Source organism: Fukomys damarensis, unplaced genomic scaffold, assembly GCF_012274545.1.
Source record: "Fukomys damarensis isolate Sample0158 unplaced genomic scaffold, DMR_v1.0_HiC HiC_scaffold_33, whole genome shotgun sequence".
In the NCBI taxonomy this organism is placed as follows: domain Eukaryota; kingdom Metazoa; phylum Chordata; class Mammalia; order Rodentia; family Bathyergidae; genus Fukomys; species Fukomys damarensis.
In genome coordinates this window covers 39317978-39340444 of record NW_022900945.1, presented here as the reverse complement: position 1 = coordinate 39340444, position 22467 = coordinate 39317978, and the positions used below count along the sequence as shown (strand labels likewise).

Genomic DNA, 22467 nt, shown 5'->3' with positions numbered 1-22467 from the left:
TATATAATATATAATAAAATGTTAAATTTGTATAGATATGAAGGTAGCCTGAAATTTTAAGTTCTTTCATAGTTGATATCCTATAAAATCTTTTTAATAGATTAGAAAGAGACTTCCAAAGACATTATTATAACTTTTCTCCTTGATTCAGTAATATTCTGATAGGCATGGCCAAAGAGTGACTAGTCAGTGCCTATAAAGTTGGAGGCAGGCGTCTACGCCTAATCCTTGTTATTATATGAGCAATGCTTATTTCCTTCATTGACTCATTGTTTACAAAAGTAAAGTAGACTTCTCTGGGTGAAAATTTTAAAAATCATTGATGGGAAGTGTTCCCTTTTGAACAGTTAGTTCTTTAGTTTGTTTTTCACCAAATTGTCTGCTTCTGCTGTAGCAGATGGTTTCCATTTGGAGAGCATGCTCCTCTAGGAAGACCAACAAGTGAGGGAAAGAGTAACACTTTCTTGGAAAAAGCCTTTTATGATGTGATGGGCAGGGGAAGCCCAGTACCGAGCATCTTAGGCACTTAACCTGACTGTCAGGACTTGAGGTTTAGACTGTGGGCTTGTATCAGGAAGGGCCTAGATTTTAATTTAAAGCGCGCAGGTTTTGTTGGTACAACACTTACTTAAGTGTAATTTTCTCAAAAGCAAGTTTGGTCATGGTGGATGTTGGTCATAGTGCCTTTTACATGTATCCACAGGAATGAGATTCTGAAACCCAACTAGAGTTTGAAGGTCACAGGCAGGAAATGTGTATAAAAAATTTAATACATATGTCAGAATATTACTTATTAAACACAATTTTCTAAAATGTTTATATCCCTGCCTGTCTATTCATGGACTGAGTAAAGGCTGGTTGAGGGCAGGAACCTTGGCCCTGCTCTGTTCTGAAGCTGTCATGCCCAGCGCTGGCAAGTGCACAAGACACAGTTAATGAGTGACTGAATGTGTTACGCTTGTGGTCAGTTTCCCAGGATAAACCAACCTCCAACATTTTGTAAAACTAATTATATTTTAATATGGCTGTGTTTAGATTTTAAATTACACCCAGAGGTGAAAGGCCAGCACAGTACTGACAGTGCATCTATCTCACAGGCAGCACTGTCCTCTAAATTATTGCCCCCAGGGAGCCCATTGCATCAGGGAAGTAATATCAGCATCGTTTAGAGATACTAATCTATATTGTGGCAAACACTCTTCTCCTCCTGCTTAGAAGGCACAGTGGCTGATACTGGTACAAGCCACTGTTAAGTTCACTTTAAGTGACAATTATTAGTGCAACAGTTTGTATCTGGCAAAATTTCTAGTGGGATTTTACCATCTATTAACATTAAAAAAAAAAACGCATAGTGGCATTGAAGTCAGATTTGAAAGGAAATCTTATTTCCCAAAACCCTATTAAAAATAATTTTTATATTTTCTTTATTTTTCATACCAAGATTGAACTCGGGTCCTTGCACTTGCGAGGCAGGTGGCGGAAACACTGAGCTAAATCTCTGGTCCATTTTCTATATTTTCTTGAAACTAGCATTCCACATACTTACATGTGGCTTTAGTTTTATTTAACCAGAACTCTAGGACTGTTTCTGAAGTATAACCATCACTGTAATATTGCCAGTTCTTCTGGGTGTTAATCTTTCATGCATAAGGATGACTTGGGGACTTTGTCTGATTTAATACCCAAGGACAATTACTAGTATGGATATAAATTAAAGGGAAAAATTGTCCCCAAGTGAAATTTTAAGAGTATAGTTAGCTGTACAACAAAGCATTTATCATAGGGAGTAAAACAAGCCAAAACAACTAAACGTCTGGCATGAGATCTAATTTTCTCTGAGCCATTTTAATCATTATTCCCTTAGATAAAGATAATTGACTATATAAAGTTTCAGGAATTTTCAAGATTGCCAAAGCATATATGTTGAAATTACACATTATTTTGCATTTAATATTGAGGCTGTTAGGGTAGTTGCAATATAAATAAGATTTGGTAGTAGCACTGTAATTGTACCAACATGCCCACTGTAAATGCGGCTGTGGGGCAGAAAGAAAATAAACAAGTACTGAGTCTGTGTTTTGCCAAGAAGAAAGAAGCAGCTGTCTGGGTTTATAATATAATGAAATATATAGTTTTGGTCATTTAAAAAATATAACCTTTGGCTCTTTATTTCTGATTAATTAGTGTCAATGAAGAAAACTACATTTCTACTTTTACAGTGTGTGGTTTTTGCATCTCAGAATCCCTTGAAGTGTGGCGAGCCAAGGGAAGATACTTTTTTTTTTTTTTAAGGAACTAGGGATTTTCAGCCTGAACAAATTTTGAAACTGTGATCGAGAGAAGGGAGATTTGCCTTCTTCAGCATAATTCCAGATGGAAGGAGGCAGGTCAATGGAGAGCAGTTACACACAGAGTTTTAAGTGAGTTTCAGGAAAAACTTGTTAATAAACTGTGCCATGATGACCGAGTTGTCATGGGGACATGGAATGAAAGTTCCATCCTGGCCATTTTTAAACAGAGGTTAAAGCCTGTCAGGCATATATTATTATGGGAAGAGGAAAATCTGCACTAAATCAACAGTAAATGGCTATTCAAAATATGAGCATCAGTACATTTAATTTATTCTCTGTTCTTGGTCTCATTTGTAAAGTGAGATGCCTGCTGTGGCAATAGATTGTGTTAAGTATTAAATTGATGGTTGAGTGCTGGTGTGAAGTTTAACCCATTCTCTTTTTTTTTACTTATTTTAATTGCATTTTAAATCTTGGTTAATGTGATTATGTTCACAGTGATGTTCCTGTCCTTTTTTTTTCTGTCTTTTTTTTTTTTTTAATGAAGGAATACAAAGGGGCCTTTTGCAGAACAGTCATTCATCCTACAAGTTTTGTAGCACACCACCTATATGCTAACATCAGAACCAAGAGCAAAGTATCAGAATGCATCTTGGCTGTCCCCTTCCTCCAATCTTTTTATCCTTTGATCTGTACAGTCAAAGGGCAAACCATACTCAATTGGGAGTTTAATGAACACTGTGCTTTACAAGTTGTTGATGGCTGATATGAGGCTAGGTACATTGTCCTCCTGGCTATCACCTAGGTTCAGCGATGACCACTGGCAAGTATCCCATTATTTTTGTTTTAGGAAGATCAGCAACATACCTGTATGAATGTGCTGCTAGGTCCACTTCCCAAATGAAGCTCATAATGAAGAATAATTGTAGAAAACAGAGTAAATGCAAGCTGAGAAATTAGTGGGACTATAAAATAAAAAAATCCATCATTGCTACTTTGCAGCATAAATCTCAATTCTCAGCCAGACTATGATAATAATAAATGCACACTTTTCCATCTTAAACATTTTGAGTTTTACGAGACCATGTGCTGAGACATTCAAGTCCATCTAAAAAGACACGAGACAGTATTATAGTCTGTCTGTGTGCTTGATACCTTACAGCATCATATGCAGCCTGGGCATTTCTGTATTATAATCTCTAGTACATATTTGGGTAATTGAGTGTCCTCAGAGTTAATTTTTTCCCTAAACATTTTATGAATTTTTAATCATTTATTCTTGAGTATGACTCACTTGGACATGTTGACAGTAAAAAAACTCTGTTGGCCACGGTATATGCGACCACTTGAGCTATTTCATGTTTAAAGACTCTTCTTTCTTACCTTTGTCCTCTATTTAAAACTTAACCTAAAACCAAAATTTCCCCAATGAGTACATTCCATGCCCTAGAAATACTCATTTAAATGGAGACCAAGCACAACTATGGCCCCTAAACATGGAATAACTGTCATGCAAACTAGAGCTCTGAACAATTCTGTTTCCTGAAACTTTTTTCATCTATTGAGCTTTTAAGTCGGTTGTCATGTGTATGGAATGTCTAGATTTAATTTTAGGTTAAAAGTAGCAGTTTAATAGAACGTGTACTCTCTGTTCTGAAGGCATTTACAGTATGTTGAGAAAAAGTCTAATAAACACTTTACCAAGAAGTGTTCTCTTGTCAAGTGTTGTTTTGAGGAAAGACAATGAAATCTGCTGTTTGTGAGAGGGAGTAACCTTATAATATCCAGCAGGGAAACACTCCATGAAAGATGTGGGATTAAAGTCATCCCTCCAGGGTCAGTGGCACAAGAACTGAAGGCAAGGGGAGATTTAGCGATCATAACATACCTCACCCAGCCACCACTGCTAAATTGGGGTGAACAGCGCAGTGTTTTTCAGACCTCTGCCTTCTGGTTCACTGGATTGATAAGGAAGCCTTGGCTACAGCTGAGGATCTTACTAATTCTTTGCTGGAGCATTTCATGCAGCTATCAAGGTCTTTTCTAGGTAACTTTAGATGTCTAGAAGCAGATGAGTAGTTAATCCTCTTTCTTTGCTTTGTGCTACACAGTGATCCTGTCATTGTAGTCCATCATCAGAATAGAAATTCCTGAAGTATAGTAAACAATGGCCTAAGTCCCTACATGTGCAGCAGAAATTGTGTTTATGAATGATCTCTCTTTTAGCTGGGAGCAGTCTTCTGAATGAAAAAGTGACTATGAGGTGGTCCATTTGTGACCAGCAATTAGGCCCATGTAAAGTTGAAGCTGCTGTTCCCAAAAAATGAAATATTGAACGGAGGGCTTCATTGCAATTCAAAGAACTACAAAGAGAAGCGATAGAACCGTACTTCAAAAATTGCTGATGCTATTGGCTCAGACATGTTCCTTTTATTGGGTCTGTTTTGCAAGCCTAAATTTGAGCCTGAAGCGTTTCTCCATATAAATGTCTTAAGTATTGCAGTGGCACATCCATCACCTTTTTGCTTTTGAATTACAAAGATAACCCTAAGATATGAGCCTTATACTGGTCAGTGTGATACATACACAGAAAGGGCGAACCTCCTTTGTGATGAAATCAGCCAGTGCCCAAGAGGAAAGTAATAGGCAGAAAGGATGGAGTTGATGAAAAAATTGATTCTTTTCCATTAAAGTATACGTGATGTGCTTTTATGAAGCAGGAATCAGCTGAAAGAGAAATATTTTTTCAGCTAAAAAGAGATTGGTGGTGAGGAGAAGAAAAGTACGTAAGGGACCAGGGGATAAATATGTGTCTTATTCCAATACCATCTCAATAACAAAGTTGAAAAGCATTCCATTGGAATTATTTCAGATGTTTATTTGGAACTGGTGTTAGTAAAACTTTTTAATGTTAATAATGGCTCTTTTTTTATTTAAAAAAATACATTTTAGACTTCGCACATTGTTGCTTTCTCAATTCTAAAATTTGTGTTGCTTATTTTCAGGTTTGCCAAAAATGCAGGTCATTAGAAACTATACTGGAACACCACCCCCGGCTCTTCATGAAGGACCCCCCTTACATATCCAGGCAGGGGATACAGTTGAACTTCTGAGAGGAGATGCGCACAGTCTGTTTTGGCAGGTACTGTCCAAATTTTGCTTTTTAATGGACAATGTATTACTGCCTGAAAATAAAATATAGAAACTTATGAAATGCTTTCAGCTTCAGAATCTTTATGTGATGTTGGGGGGGATTATTTTGTATTATTAACGTTTCCTATATTTACCATGCCAAAGTGGCAATGATTGTTAGAACGCTAAAGAAAAATAGAATCAATGCTGTGAGTCATAATTATCATTTTTATTAAAAATTCATACTTTGCCCAAGCATTTTTTTTCTGAATCGAATACCTGTGGGTATGATCTGATTTGCATGGCTTTAGTATATTAACAATTCACTTCAGGGAACCTACCTAATTAGCTTGCCAGTGGCTCTTTCAGGCCATATTTGACTTTTTGCCTACCCATGGTACCTGAAGTTCTCAGAGGTGCTCTAGATATTATTCATGAAATACAGGAAATGTAAAAAATGAAATGATTATGTTAATGTTTGCTGATGGTAAAGTCTCTCTTGATCAGTAAGCCTACATTTGATTTAAGCCTTGTGAAATAAATATGGTAATATGTTAAGATTTGATAAAGCGGGATAACAAAGCACTGTTGTCATTAAGTAATTCTCTATTTTCTTGTGTGTCTTAGAAATGTTTTCCAACAAAATTAAAGAATTTGTTGAATATTGTGCATTGAGGGAAAAGTGGGAATGATTGGCACGTGAATGAAATGTAGTGAGGGATACAGGGAGAGAAAGCCCAGGGCTGTAGTATACTATGACTTCCATATTTATTTGCTTAGTCTATTTTACTGTCTGCCATCTTGTTACATGAGAATACTCCTCAGTGGAACGTTTATCTCCACCCATCATTTCAACAGCTGGAGCCAATGGCATTTCCAGTGCTCCAACCTTTTTCTTCCATATACTACTCTCATATGTCATCTTTTCCAAAAAGGAAGAGAAAGAATAATATTGAATTCCACAGACTCTTGAATCTCTTAGCCTAACCACAAAGCATGCTTGCATTTGTACTCATAGTGTTTCTCTTACTCAAGACTTGTTTTTATTCTTGGATTTTTTCCATCCCAGTTTTTCAGCTTTATTCTCTGACCTGGCATCTTTCTATAGCATATAAATTTACTCAAACTCCTCTCATTTTAAAACCATATAACTCAGCCTTTTTCTGGTTCTGTGAGGATCCCTCATGCTCTCTTCCTCTCCCACGTGAAAGCCAAGTTTGTTAAGGAGATAGTTTGTGCTCAGGTTCTTCTGTCTCCATTCTATTCACAGCGTAATTTCTTGTAGATACAACCGTTATTGGATTAGTGATGCCACTTTTTAAAAACAATTTTGAGATATATGACATACTGCTTATACATAAAGTATACAATTTGATAGAATTTGACTAATGTGTATACAAGTGAAGCCATCACTACAATCAAGATAATGTACCAATAAACTCAATTAAAGCTGAAAAAGAAAAAGATAATAAACATATCCATCAGTCTGATTTTTTTCTGTCCCAGTTTAGCCTTCCCTGTTGCCCACACCTCTAACCCTGAGACATTCTTGTTCTACTTTCAGACTATGGATGAGTTTGCACTGTTTAGAATTTTTTATAGTGTGTCATATAGTATGTACCTCTCTATATATATGGCATTCAGTCAACATGATTATTCTAAGGTTTAACCCTGTTGTAGTTTTTTTATTGCTGATTAGTATCCCATGTATGGATATAGCCCAGTTTGTTTATTACTTAGCTTGTGATGAATTCCATGCTGTTTTCAGTTTTTTTAGTACAAATAAAGCTTTTATGAACGTTCGGTAAGAGTCTTGTATAAACATATATTTTCATTTTCTTTTTCTTTTTTTTTTGTACCAGGGATCGAACTTGGGTCCTTGTACTTGTGAGGCAGTGGGTAGAACCACTGAGCTAAATCCCCGGCCCCATATTTTGATTTTCTTAAGTAAACACCAAGAGGGAAATGGCTGGACCATACATAGATATATAATTAAATTTTGGGAAATTACCAAAATGTTTCTCAAATTCACTGCACTGTGTTACCTTTCCACCAGCTAAACAGGAGCAATCTAGATGCTCCATAAGCTGGCCAACACGGTATGTTGTTGGTCTTTTTAATGTTTTGATTTTAACAGGTAAATAGTTGTATGTCTTTGTGGGTTTGATTTGCATTTCCCTAATAGCTAATAATGGTGAGCATCTTTTCACATGCTTATTTCCATCCATACAGCTTCAATAGAGACGTACTTATTCCAGTATTGAATGATGTTTTTAACGAGTTACATTTTCTTATAATTGAATTATGGAAATAAACCCTTTATAAAATATATACCATTTCCGTATATTTTCTTGTATTCTGTAGTTCCTATTTTTATTTTCATAATATTGTTACACACAGAGTGATACAGTCTGATTTATTAATGGATCATGCTATAGGTTTACTAACATGGTGAATTTGATTGATTTTCATATATTAAACCAATCTTGCTTTCCTGACATAAAACCCAATTTGTACTGATACATTATTCTATATTGTTTTATTTTCTTGAAACGTTTTTGTCTGCTTTGGATAATGTGGTACTCAGGAAACGAATTGGAACTATTGCTTTCTCTTCAGCTTTCTGAACATGATTTTATAGAATTAGTTATTTTTTTTCTGGCATATGTCGAATTGGAACTATTGCTTTCTCTTCAGCTTTCTGAACATGATTTTATAGAATTAGTTATTTTTTTTTCCTGGCATGTTTTATAAAATTTGCTAGAGAAGCTCTCTAAGCCTAGAGTTTCCCTGTTAGAAAGATTTCTTTAAACTATAAATTCAAATTATTTAGTAAATATACTAAATATAGAGCTATTTAGATTATCTGTTTCTTCTTTAGTGAGTTTTGATAATTTATGTTTTTCACAGAAACCATTTATTTTGATTACGTTTTCAAATTTGACAGCTTAAAGTTGTTCATCATATTCCTTTCAATATCTGTAGTCTGTAGTGGTTTTCTCTCTCTCTCATTCCTGATATTAGTAACATGTGCCCTCACCCCTCCTCTTCATCAGTCTGATTAGATGGCTGTGAATTTCATTGATCTTTCCCAGGAATCAGCTTTTGCTGGCTGATTGGTTCTATTCTTTTTGTTTTTCCTATATCATTGATTTGTGCCTGAATCCTTATTGCTTCTTTTCTTCTCTTTAGCTTGGGTTTAATTTATTTTTCTTTTTCTGTTTTCTGAAAGTGTTTGCTCATTGATTTGAGTATTGTCCTTTTTTTTTCTAATATAGGCAGTTAGTATTGTACATTTCTAAATAAACTTTTGCTCCCTACCAAAAGTTTGGAATGTTGTGCTTTCATTTTCAGTCAGTTCAAAATACTTTTTAATTGCCCTTTCAACATCTTATATAGGTTATTTAGAAATATAGTGTGTAGTTTTCAAACGTTTAGAGTCTTCCCATATATATTTCTATTATTAGTTTTTAAAAATTAAATTTATTTTTACTTGCTACATAGAAACATAAAAATTTTATATATTAATAGAGTAATATGTGATGTTTCCATATATGTACATTTTGTGTAACATTTATATTTTGTGTAATGTTTAAATCAGTTTAAACATATCTATTTTTTCATCTGTTCTTAACCTCTAATTTAATTTGATATCATAAGAATATATTAATACGATATAAATCATTTTAAATTTATTAAGAATTGTTTTATGGCCCAGAAAAACAGTATGTATTTAATGCAACTTACTTTTCAGGGGTGGTGTGTTCTATAGATGTCATTTAGGTAAAAAATAATTGATAGTGTTGTTAGAGTGTTCCAGATTCTAGAATGATAGCTATTCATTCTACCACTCTTCTTACAGTCAAATGTAAAATTTTTGTCTATTATAATCCTGTTTCTCGTTCACCTTTCTCCGCATTTGTATTCATTTACTCTTCCTTATTTTATCTTCTCAGTTACTCTCTGTACTTATCCCTGTCTCCCTCCACTATAAAATTTCTACTTTGATCGACTATTGCGTGTCATCTTGTCACCTTCTAACTGGTCTCTTCTGTCACTTTCTGTCAACTCTTCCATCATGTGATTCCACCTCTAGAATTTACGTATGATAACCATCATTTGTACCACTTCAAATTTTCAGGTAATTACATGACTTCTTGTTGATATCTTTCAGTATCTTCCATCTTCCCATACCAGATTCACTGTGTTATTTCTGATGGAGGTACTTAGGAACTTTAGAATCCATGTTGTATCTTTTCCTGTTTCTGTTGAGCTTAGATATCATCATTCTTCTACCTACATGTCCATCGTTACTCCCATGCACCCCATCTACTACTCTGTGGCATTTTATTTGGAGCCGCTTCTGTGAAACTTTTTTCCCCTATTACCCCTCTTACCATGTTCTACTGCTCCTTCTGTAGCCATGCTATTTATGATTATTCTCATACTGTTCTCCTAAAGTTTATGCTTCTTAGGGATGAGGAGTGCAGCTTTTGTGCTATATAAGAAGGCATGTTTCTTTGTGATAAAGAGCCCAGTTTCATAGGTTTATTTCACCTTCATCAAATTTATGTTTCAATTTTGTATTTATTAAATGACTTATTATTTCTTATAATACCATAGGTTGGTAAGGTGATTCTTCTGCATCACTTGATGTTGGCAGAGTTGCTAGTAAGGTTCAAAATGGCCTCATTTGCAGATTTGGCAGCTGGGCTCTCCCTGTCTGGGAATTCAGCTGACACTGTCTGCTAAACTGACTGCTTCAGAGACTCTTGCATTTTCTGCACAGCACGGTGGTCTCAGGTTATTTAGACCTCTTAATGGTCATTTCCTCCTTGGAGTGTAAAAGCAGATGCTCCTTAAGCTTTGTGTCCAGAACTGGGGCAGTTACTTCTGCAGTTTTCTGTTGGTTAAAGTAGAACATGAGTCAGCTTAAGCAGAAGGGGAGGGGACTATACTAACTGAATATCAGGAGGTGTGGTTCCCAGACACCACCAAAATAACACTGTACCACAGACAGAAGACATTGGCGAAGCTGTCTGAGCAGTTCTGATAATTGATTTTGTAACCAGTTCTCAAGGGTGCTAAAAGCTTGTCCATTTCTCACTGTAGAGATTGGGACAAGAGATGGTTAAGCTAAGCAGGAGGTGTTGAAGATCTTGGTACATATATGTAGATACCAAACCATGATGTATCTGAGACCACTCTACAGACTATGGGAATAGCCCAGCAGGACTCCTAGAAATTTGCACTGTGTGTGTCCAGAGTCATTTAGCTTTAACATTGAGAGAATATTGGGCCTCATATTTTTTAACCAAGCTTTCTTTGTTCCTTCCTAGTTTTATTTTCTGATACCTTGGATTTGTAAAACTTAGTTGTGTTATATTTTTTATCATTTTATTGAGTATATTTTTGCTATCATAGATTTAGATGGTACTTTCAAAATTTTTCTTAATATTATCAGATTATTTGATTTATTTCTTATAGTACACATTGCTGAAAGTAGGACTTCAGGTTCTATGACAGCCAGCCTAGTACTCCTTTTACTAAATTGTACTGCCTCCTATTCTTTCTGCAGAAACGGAAAAATATTATTAATTATCATTTCTTCTTCAGCTGCCTGAAAACATGAAGATTATGGTGTAATGGCTTTAAAAGTGCTCAAGGGTATTGTAGGAGAAATGAGCACCAATGAATGTCAGAATGTATGGTGGTTTTCTTTGGGTTTTTTTTGTTGTCGTTGGGGGTTTGGGAGCAGGATATCTGTCGGTTAGGAACAAGAAAGGTTAATGTTTAGAACAGAGAAAAACAATTAGCACATTTATTTCAGATCAGCAAATATGTATTGAGTGCCAGTTCTGTATCCACTACTCAGACACTATTCATGCTTCAATTATCAGCCCTAGTCATTGATGTGACATTTGGTCTCCTGTCTTTTAAAGAACTTTTCATTTTGGTGGCAGCTGTATGAATTTTGTATGTATGAATTTTAAGACATGTTAACAATTCATCTAATGTTTTCAACATGGATGTAATGTGAGTCAGAATTCTTTTATGCACCTCTAAGTCAATAAAAAGATTTTTAGCTAATAAATTCTGCCATATTGAAAGGAACAGAGGCAGAGTTAGAAGGCCTGGATTCTAGTCATATATCTGTAAGTGAGAAGGCTCATGGCTTTGGTCAAGTCAGTTGATCACTGTGTCTTAATTTCAGATGACTCTTGAGGGAGACTAGACCAGAATCATGCTCACTTCTCGCTGAATCACATAAGGTGGGCCTTACATTAGTGTCAACAGTCAACCTCATTTCTAGATATTAGGAGACATTTGGGCTCAAATGAGCTCAGAGAAGACCTAAATAGTTTGTACTGAGACCCAGATAAGTCCAATATGTGCCATAAGAAGATCATCTGCTTGATAAAGATTTCATTGTATTTATGGCAGCTCACTATTTGGTCATCAATTGCAAACCAACTTGTTAAGCATAGCCACAAAATAAGGTATTACAGTGAATTCTATACATTAGCTGTGATGGTTTCCAAATAAAAGGTATGCTTTCAAACACTTAGGGTATAATAAAAATTTACTTACCATAAACTTTATATTGAACTTAATGCAGTTGTCTTCTCTCATTTAAAAAGCACTTCCTATTTTACACTTTTCCAAGACTATCGTGCTTAAATTGGCTTCCTGTTTTCAGAGACTAGACATAAAGAAAGCACATATAGAGAACTAGGCTGAGTCTCCTCTTACCCTACAGCATGATCTGCAATGTTGTTTTAAAAAAACTTTCAACAAAAGTATTTTCTTCTTCTTGTGGCTAGCAATGTGAAGACTGTGTTGGTTGATCTTGTTAAGTAATGTGTGTCTTTAGGTATGTTTGTAGGGCTTCCAAGTACATTAATTGCTGACTTGAATGTTTAAGAAGAAGGACATACTTTTTGGTTTATATCTTAAAATACCTGACTCTCCCACTGTGGGATTTTAAAATTGCTTCTGAGAACATAGATGTTAAGCACCTCTTTTGATCCCCATCCCACCTTACTTGAGATTGCACATAATTAGCACCAGAAGAACAAGTTGATGTGTTTTTCTTTCCGGTGCTAGAATTTAGGAAATCATAGCTTATTTTGCTGAATGTCACTGACTGCTGTCTACTGGAGAAGTGACTTTAAACAGTTGGTTTATTCTAGGGACCTCAGTTTTATTATTTGCAAAGTGAGAGTAACAAAAAACACCACATACGGAATAAAACAAATAATACTTAGAGGAGTTCCAGAACAGTGTTCATTAAAATGTAGCTCATCTTCATTTATCCATCAATCCAAATACTTCCAGAGTTTCTACTGTGTGTTTGGTGTCCATGATTTATATTGGAAGGATCAGAAACAAGACAATCCAGTCTAACCTTATAGGCTCAATGATCTAAGGAAGGGCCAGAGATCAGGATAAGTGAGGCACTTGAATACATTTTGAGGTTTTTTTTTTTTTTAATTAAAAGTGTTTGTAAATCCTACTATTAAAAATATATAGGGCCAGTGATGTAGCTCAACAGCATATAGCACCTGCCTGCCTGGCAAGTGCAAGGTCCTGAGTTTGATGCACAGTACCAAAAAAACCCCGAAAAACAACAACAACAAAAAAGAGTTTAACCTATAGATAAAAATCTAAAATATTTAATAGAATGTTTCAGTGGCTTTGCATTTGAACTTCAAAACTGTGTTTTTTACTAGTTAAGTGCTTTGGCCTGTTCTGGAATTTTCATGAATTTTGCTTTCTAAATTTTTTCTTCACTTCTTTTTCAAGTGAATCACTCCACTCATTAGTGTAGAAAGTCAGATTTTATTGTAGACTGTCATGTTTTCTACATACTCTATGTCTGCAGAATACAAATTATCCTCCGCTATCAGGGACTTTCTTTGAATAGTCTAGTCTGTATTATTATTATAACAACAGTAATTTCTAATGCTATTGAAATGAGTGGGCTATCTGCATCTTCATTGTAACTTCTTTCAAACAATGAATTGTCAATTGAGCTGTAAAAATCTTTGCTTTGAAGGGTTTCATTTTGGCAGCTTTTTTTCTTCTTCTTTGTCTTCTTTTTTTCCTTTCTCTTTCCTTGAAAGCTCTATAAAATTGTCTTCAAGTGAAATGAATACAAAATAGGAAATTGGCCATTCAGGGTACATTTCCTAGTGCAGGTGTAAGGCATAGATTTTTCCGAATGGAACAACATATAGAATAATTCTGATTGTACCGTCTAATTAATGAGAAACCTGTTGCTTTTGAGTCTTGGTTACATAATGTGATAATAAAGGCCTACTGACTACAGAAAACATCTTCATGCTTCGTGGAAGAGACTATTCATGTTAGAAAGTTTATCTTCTTAGAAAAGATACAGATTATACTTATCACAAAGAGGAAGAGGGCACGTGAGAGAAATAGGCAAACCTAAGATTAAGCCATTCCTTCTATGGTATCTATTACAATAGTGTGCTTTATATGTGTTTTCTTTTTAGAGTAAAACTTGTGAAACAATAAGGATCCCATGTCTTATATCATGGGGTTTAATTTGCTCCATTGTCATTTATGAATATCCAAATGTTCCACTGGATTTTATAAATGTTCCACTGAATTTTATAAGCTAATTGGAACCAAAAGGCAATTATAAGCAGTAGAACTGCAATCAGTGCCAAAAATACATGCATTTTTATCCACAATGAAAGTTAAATAACCTAGAAAATAGTTGTGATACTTCACAGTTACAAATCATGCATCTACATGATCTTTATTCTAAGGAGTGAAAATGTTTTTACACACACTTTGATTAATTCACAGAGATCTCCATAAAAAGGGTAAATGGAAAGTCATGTTACCTTTGTTTAGAACTGTGGTCGTAAAGAACTATAATTGTAAAATTAAAATTAGTTGCTTTGAGAACTCTGTTCTCAAGATGTACTTTAGTTATTTATGTTAGATCATCCTACCTTTGTTTTAGGAGAGCCTTTTTAAAATCACTTTTAAGAAAATCATTTTTAAAGGTAGTTTAATTCTTTTTAGGTAGAAACATCCGGAAACAAAAAACACCCCTTTATGGATTTTTTTTGCTCTACATTTTTTGAAAGTTTTTATTTCAGAGAAAGAACCATACAAAACAAATAAAAAGAAATTTAAAAAGTTGTGGGTCATAGAGAGAATTTAAGAAACTCCTGGGACTTGGGAGACATTCCTAATCACACTGAGTCCAGAAACAGGGAACCTGGGGAGGAGTGGACCTTTCTTTACTTGTCCCTTAGCAGCAAGGTGTTGGACTCCTGTTCCATCCCAGATACAATGCCAGTGAATGTGCTGCGGTCAGTTGGCTCTTATCTTAGTTTACCCTGTGAGGAACCTATTTTTTTTAAAAAACACATATACATTTTTCTCATTTTAAGCTAAAGAAAGGAAAAGGGAAAAAAAAATCTCATTGACTAGGGGAATCTTTGATCTTTTTCATAGGAAACATGTTGTCTCAAACCTCCAGCCATTGCTGTGTACTTTATCTTCTTTATCTGCTTGGATTTCTCTTCTACCCCTTATCCTCTTAGCTAAAACCTTCTTTACCATCAACAATCAATATTGAGGTCACCTTCTCTGGGATCTTCTCTGAACCAATGAGACTTTTATCCTGGCACCATATACTGCACTCTAAGGGTGTGCTTGGTTCTTCCTCCTGCCTGGTGAGAACACTCCAGACCTGAAAGAACCAGGAATCTGTCTCTTTGTCTCAGGGCAGGGGACAAAATTGGAATTCAGTCGAGAATGAATAACTTCAGAGATGCTATTTCCATAATATGCTATTTATAAATTTTCTACTTCATTGTTTATTGAATCAAATCACACTTCATGGTGTTTGAAAGGCCATTAAATTTTTCAGTCATTTTGTCTTCTGATTTCACTGTGTATTTGTTTTCTTAGAAGTCTAAAAGTTAAGCTGGGCTGGGGATTTAGCTCAGTGGTTCTGATGCCTGCCTTGCAAGCAACAAGGTCCCGGGTTCTATCCCTGACACCAAAAAAAAAAAAAAAAAAAAAAGAAAAAGAAAAAAAAATCTAAAAGCTAAAAACTATTACATCCTCACATTCCTTATCTGTGAAATGGGAATTTTAATTTGTAAATAATTCACGGAAGTGTTGTGAGAATCATAGGGAGTATACCTGAAAGAAAATCTTCTTAAAATGCTGACAGTGTATTTCTGAATAATCATTAACAATTTTAATTTTTTTCTAGCATGCAAAAATGATTATCTGGTTGTTTTGTTTTTTAAAGTTCATCTTCCTGCTTTTAATGTGAGGGGCCCAACTGACATGTTTGGGTTCATAGAAGACCACCATACCCTCCCAGCTCCTGTCCCTAATCCTTAACATTTCTTTAATCAGAAATTAAACTTTTTATTTCATAATTACACAGGACACTGAAAATGATTAGTTCTGAAGAAATAGTTGATTTAAATGCTCCTCAGGATAAAAATCATGAGCCTTTTCCTCAGAGGAGTTCTGAATGAGGAAGACCCAGGATGTCTCAAGGACAGGGAAAAAGGGAGAAGGTAAAGGGAAGGGATTGCTCTGCCTGGAAGAGCAAGCGGAAGTTTCTGTGATCTTTGCAATAGCACAGAACCTGATCTAGAAGTGCTCTGGGGGTGGAGAGGGGAGTTGTAGCAGAGTGGTGTCAGCGTTTCTTCTCCTTGTATCCTTAGAAATCAGTCACTTCAAAGGATGTGTTTTCTTTATCCTAGATTAAGGAGAGAGGTTCCAATCCTTTCTAGACCATACAAGAATATTAGTTCCAATTGAATTTTCTAAAACCATATATTTTTCTCTCTTGATCTAAAAATCAAGTGTCATATTGCCTCATAGTCAGAGGCAAATAAAGACATTAAAGAAATGTAAAAATATCAAATCTTCTTTCTTACAAAAACTGATTCCTAACAACAACAAAGAGGGAGAGAGAGAGAGAGAGAGAGAGAGAGAGAGAGAGAGAGAGAGAGAGAGAGAGAGAGAGAGAAAGGCAAAGAAATAAGGAAGAAAGCAAGCAAGCGGAGGGGAGAGGAGGAAAGGGGAAGGAAAAGGGAAAGGAAAGGAAAATTTATTGCTTTGACATTTAAAAAGGAAAAAATGGAAACAAAGTCTTTGTAAATAGGGAAGGGAGGAGGGGGTGAAGGGAGGACAGGGACAAGGGGAAAAAATGAGAACCAAGACCTGTCATGTAAAGGTACAAGATCCCGATGGTGAACATAACTGTGCTGTATACCTAAAATGTACCAATAAACTCAATGAGAAAAAAACAAAAACTCAGAATTAACATCTCTGGGAACTGTTAAAGGTTTTCCTCAGTTCAGATTCATGCAAGGAGGACACTTTTTCGCGGGGTCTCAGACTTGGTTCTTACCACGTCAGTGTCACCTATTGAGTGTTGCAGTGTGACGTCACAGTGTTCTTCGGTGCACCTTGGCTTTCTTTCCTAAATACCTCGCATCATTTGCTGATGATCAGCCTGTCCCTTCTGCAGAATCTGAAATTGCAAGTGTGAGGAAAGAAACTATGTGAAAGGCGTAGAGGCTTAGTTGGTGTTAGAATATCCTGTAATCGTAAGACCTTTATTTTGATAGATGTCTGCTGCAAGCTGTTGAGTATTTTAACCCCAAGGGCATCAGGGTCCCTGGTTACAAGAAAGGAGAAAAAGACAGTGTGTGGCTGTAAGAAAACAGGGAAGTCCTGGGAGTAATGATTACAGAAGATAATACATATTAGTAAGGGCCTGTAAGAAACGTTTTCCCTGGGTAATTGCCTGGATTGACTGAACAGATCATAAACTGAGTTTGCAGGATTGTGTCTGAGTGTACAGGCTGTGTTATGGGGATTGGCAGACCTTCTGTCAAAGTGGGTGATGCACCAATTGTCAACTCTCAAAATGGGCATTTTGAGTTAATAATCTTCACTGGTATTTTTTCCAGTATTCAGTACAGGGCAAAATATAGGTTATCATGGACTTAGATGAGAAATATTGCCATAAGGAGAAGTTTCAGCAAGTGAAATATTATCTCTTCCTTTCTAGAGCATTAGATAATAACAAGTAACATTCTAGGAGGAAACTTCTAAGAAATCCTGTTGTGGTCTTTTGTCTTCCGTTATTTTATTACTGTATAAGTTACCTTCTGGCAAAAATACTAAAAGTTTGTGTCAGCCACTGAATGCTTTCAGGAATAACATCCAACATGACTGTTGATTTGATATCCCAGGGATTTGGGTAGAGCCTGCATATGTCCTTAAGACTTTGGGACAAATAATTAATAACATTACGTTATATATTGAATTGTAATTATTCCTGACAATTCTAATTCCCGAGGAATGAGTGTATTTAATTCCTAAGACATCAACCCTGTGTATTTTGGAAAAAGGACTTTGCCTTGAGTTAAAACAAGAGTCATTAAAGAGTTGAGATGTCTTTATTGCTATCAGATTAAATTACTGACACATACCATTCGTAATTAAGATTTTGTGTATCAGATACTATGGCCAGCAATAACTGACAAGAGAGCTGGAAATATTTGGAAAAGGTGCTCAGATAAACAAAATACCTTGGTGGTAAGCAGAAAATAAACTTCTTGTGGCCGAATTTTCTTGTTCTGTGGATAAAGATATTGAAGCCAGGAAAGGACAGATGGCTTGCTCAGGATGGGAAGCCAGGAATATAGCACTAGGCCAGTGTCAGCGAACCTATGGCCCGAGTGCTGCGTCGGGCGTGCAGAGCCCTCTCTGCTGGGACACAAGACAAGTCACCCCAGCAGTGGAGCGTTGGATAACAGTTGATTTTTCTAAACTAAAAGCTCAGTATTTAGGTTTAATTGCAGTGTTGGCACTTTGCGTTAAGTAAGTGGGTTTCAGGTTGCAGTTTGAGCAGTTGGCCTTTAAAAGGTTTGTCATCTCTGTACTAGGCTCTCAATTCCTTAATAATGGCAAATTTCTACTTCAGGGGTTTGCTGTGATCTACAGTTCCATAAAAACCTTGGAAATAAAGCAAAAAGGAAAAGCTAATTAACAAAATAACATTATCTGTATGAAATCTTTGGAAATAATGGCTATGTTTGTTCATTTTTATTCCCTTCTTACCTAGCACAATGCCTTATACATATTAGGAAGATGGTGAATTTTCATTAAAATACTAACTCTATTCTAGTAGAAAAAGTAACATTCTTTAAAAAGTCTATGTCTGATACTGAATGAGCACTCAACATGTGTAATACTATTATTCAGAGTACTTCCTTTGTGATTTCTTATGATTAAAATCACTACGAAGAAAAAAAAGATTTCTTTCTTATCTTTCAGGATTAAACAAATTTCTCTGGACATTTGTTAAGCCTAGATTATATTTTTTTAGGTTGAATGGTTTCATCCCAAGTAGGACCTTTTCCAAAATGTGGTATAACATTTGTTCTTTCCGGATTTTGTATTGAGTAACTGCTTGGGATTTGCTTGCTGAGTTTTTTCCTTTCATCAAATGTACCATCCTGCTAATTTTATTATGATTCACAGTTGCATCATATGCACCTTACCCATTGATAGTTTTTAGGGGAAAAGCCATACACATAATCAGAGAGTTGCTTTTCTTGCTGGAGAAATACAGCCACATCATCAAATAAATTTTGTGAATAGCAGGAAAAATATTCTGAAAAAAATATCATTTCAGTGATATATTCATCTTATATCTAATAACTGTAGAAATACAGCTTATGACTTTTTAGTGGGTTTTTTTTTCAATGTACATTTCACAAGTTTTAATTTTAGGGACTTTTTTTAACACTTCATCTGCCAAAATATCAGTTATAGTAAACACAGACAATTTTGTGGGAGTTGGAAAAATTATCACATATAATAGAGGCCTTTCTCATGTATTTTGATGTCTTAATTCAGTTATAAATCCATGCAAACTGGTGCTAGATTTTATTTCAGAGTGCCTAGGCCAAAGTGCAGCTTTTTAAAATTATTCAGGATTCTGAGTGTACATGTTAGTTTTTTATCACTGAGACAAAATATCTGACATACACAGCTTAAAGGCTAAAAGGTTTATTTTGGCTCATAGTTTCTGAGGTTTCATTTTGTGATTGGCTGTCCCCAAAGCAGGAACATCATACTGGAAGGTCATGGTGGAGGAAAGGTGCTTGTGACCAGAAAACAGAGCTAGAGGAATGGTCTGAGGTCAGTACTATACCCCTCAAGATTATGCCTTCAGTGACCTTCAACTTTTCCAGTCAGGCCCCAGCTCCCACAGCATATTCAGCTAGTAACTCATTAGTGTATCAGACCATTGATGAAGTGAAGTTACTGCCACATGATCTAATCACTTTTCCAAGTCCCTCCCTGAACACATGATCTTCTTGGCAGAAAGTTTTGATCTAAGCCGTGACAGTCTGTGACAGCAGCTTACCTATAAGTGAACTATACAAAAGCTGTGAATTTTGAACAGCTTTTTTAACCAATTTTACTATTTATACTTTGGACAAAAGTTAAGGGTCTTGTCTTCTATTGACTAAGAATTAAGAAAAGTGTGTGGTTTATAGTTGATTGTTTTTTGTGTGTGCAGAACACTTTGGAATTCACTGTAGCTATATGCAGGTTATGCTTGGCAAGTTTTCCAAGTGTTCACTGGTAGGAAATGTATACCTTACTTACCAAGTAGGAGGCAATTAATGACGGAAAAATATGTATATGTACTTGTGAGAAAGTTTGAGTAAAGAGATGGGCTATATTTCTTGTTCAAGAGAAACTAATATGAGAATCTATGTTACTCCTGGCTTAGTCTTCCTAAATATAAGGAGAGTGATGAGATTAGGCCTTGTGCACAAGATTACACACAGTACACATGACTAGCACTTAATAGCACAGGATTATACCAATTAAAATTAAAATTAATAAATAAAAGAATCAGCTGAGAATAACTAAAGAGTGACGTCATAGGTAAAATAGAAAATAAGTGCTTAGCATTTCAAAAGCGCTTTCACACCTGTTAATCCTTCAGTCAGTCTAACAGCGTGGTGAGGTATGCATGGCACATCTTGCTGTCATTCCTGTTTTATCACTGAGACTTGCCTAAGGTTGCACAGCTTTTTATAGCTGAGCTAGAAATAGAATGAGCTCTTCTGATAGCATATCCCTAAGACACCGCCTTTCTGTATTTTTCAAGAACAAGCCTGAACATGCATCTAACTGAGATAGAGATTGCAGTACGGCTGTGGCTATAATCATACGTCACTCCTTAGCAAAGACCAGGTTTAGATTGAGTCTTCTTCTGATCATCTCTGCTTGTCCGGACCTTTTATTTCACAAGTTGATCACACAAAGCTTACCAGAATATTCTAAAAGCAATGTTTGAATCTGTCTATCCATTTGCCCATCCATCCATGCATCCAATCAGTAAATTAATTTGTATGTGTATCTGCTTATATTCACCTAATTCACGGGTACACTGTATGTTTCCTCTTCCCTTCCCCAATGCTCAAACTGTATGCCTGACAGTAGAGAAGTACAGGGGCAGGGTGACAATTGCTTGGAACATTAGCTCTGTGTGATAAATTGCTTAGTAATCTCCACAGCACCATCGTGCATATGTTGAAAGTGTTTAGGGCATTGTAACTTGGGAGACTTTCCAATCTTTCATAAATAACCATTAATCTGTCCCTTTTACATTCAGCTTTCTACATCTGTTTCAAATTGTTCAGTAATATTCCAGGAGTGCATTAAAGCTCCAATCCAGGTAGTATTAAGGGGATAAATGAGCTACAGGGAAGAGACACAGTATTTTTCTTAAAGCAATTCCTTCTTATTTTTACAAAGTTAGGAGCCAAGCAATTTATGATTAAGATTTTTGGAGGATATACTATGTCATTTTAAGCCTTCCTTGTCTATGGTTTTAAAAATGCAGTTGTAGCTCTGGCGTCCTGGCGTACATTAACATTTTTCTCTGCATAGGTAGATTGTGAGTCTCATTTATATCAGAAACTCTGAAATAGATTTAATTCACTATGATTCCCTGTGGATTCTTTTTGATGAAAAATGAGGAATAGTTAAAACGTAAGGTCAGTTAGAAATAAATAAGTGCCTGACTGTGCATTTGTATTTGTAATGTTCAGAAATTTAAGAGAAAGTTGTCAATAATTTTAGTTTGATGTAGAGAAAGAATTTATTTTTTTTCTGGGAGAAGACATTGTTATTTTATGAATTTTAATTTATTATTATTTTTCTTGGTGTTTGATTCAATCTATTACCATAAGCAACTTACAATCTATTTCTCAGGTACTTTCCAAAGGAAGTATTTTCTTTAAAACTACCTATTCCGTAATGTTTAAACTTATAAAAGTTAAGCTTACAAAACACAATTCAAAGGTACCCTGCAGAAAAATGCATATGAAGATAGCACCGTGGTATGACACATAATATGAAGAAGAAATATTTTCAGGTTGATCTTGAAGATGTTGAGAAACTCATAGGAATACCAGATAAGAGGTTAACTAAAAGATACTTCTCTATCACTGGCATTTGTAATAAACATAAAAACGATGACAAGCTGATTATCTGACTCAAAATAAAATGTCTACACAGGAATACAAAGAAGTAGGAAATTCAGCTACATGTCTCCCATCAAGGTTAGTAAAAATCTCATAGATGGATCATTGCATTAAGTATACTAAATCATTGGCTTTGAAGATGGTTTATTTCATAGTTACAGCCTGCAGTTCCATCCATGCGTAGGGGATTGACAGCTGCTCCACCCATTAGTATTAATGAATTACCGGCGTACATCCCACACACATCCACCAAGGATCCGAAGACATCCCTCCTACACACTACCTTGTTTTGAATTCTCCAAATGTTGTAGGATGGCTATTTCCTTAATAAGGGTAAATCATCAAATAAAGCACATGTTTCTCTCCTATGCCTAAAACTGATGTCTCACAGAAATGAGCGAGGAATTCTAAATTTATTTATGCATTAACATAGATAATATGATCTC

At 35.5% G+C, this 22467-nt stretch overlaps 1 protein-coding gene across 2 annotated transcripts in view; it reads left to right on the top strand.

Annotated features, from left to right (window-relative positions):
• The window catches only part of Vav3 (vav guanine nucleotide exchange factor 3), a 275111-nt gene that overhangs the window by 208302 nt on the left and 44342 nt on the right, over positions 1–22467 (top strand). For both annotated transcript variants that reach the window (XM_019204802.1, XM_033758176.1), the window contains exon 19: positions 5297–5433. In XM_019204802.1, coding sequence (XP_019060347.1) covers positions 5297–5433 — 137 coding nt within the window. The remainder of the gene's footprint in view (positions 1–5296; positions 5434–22467) is intronic.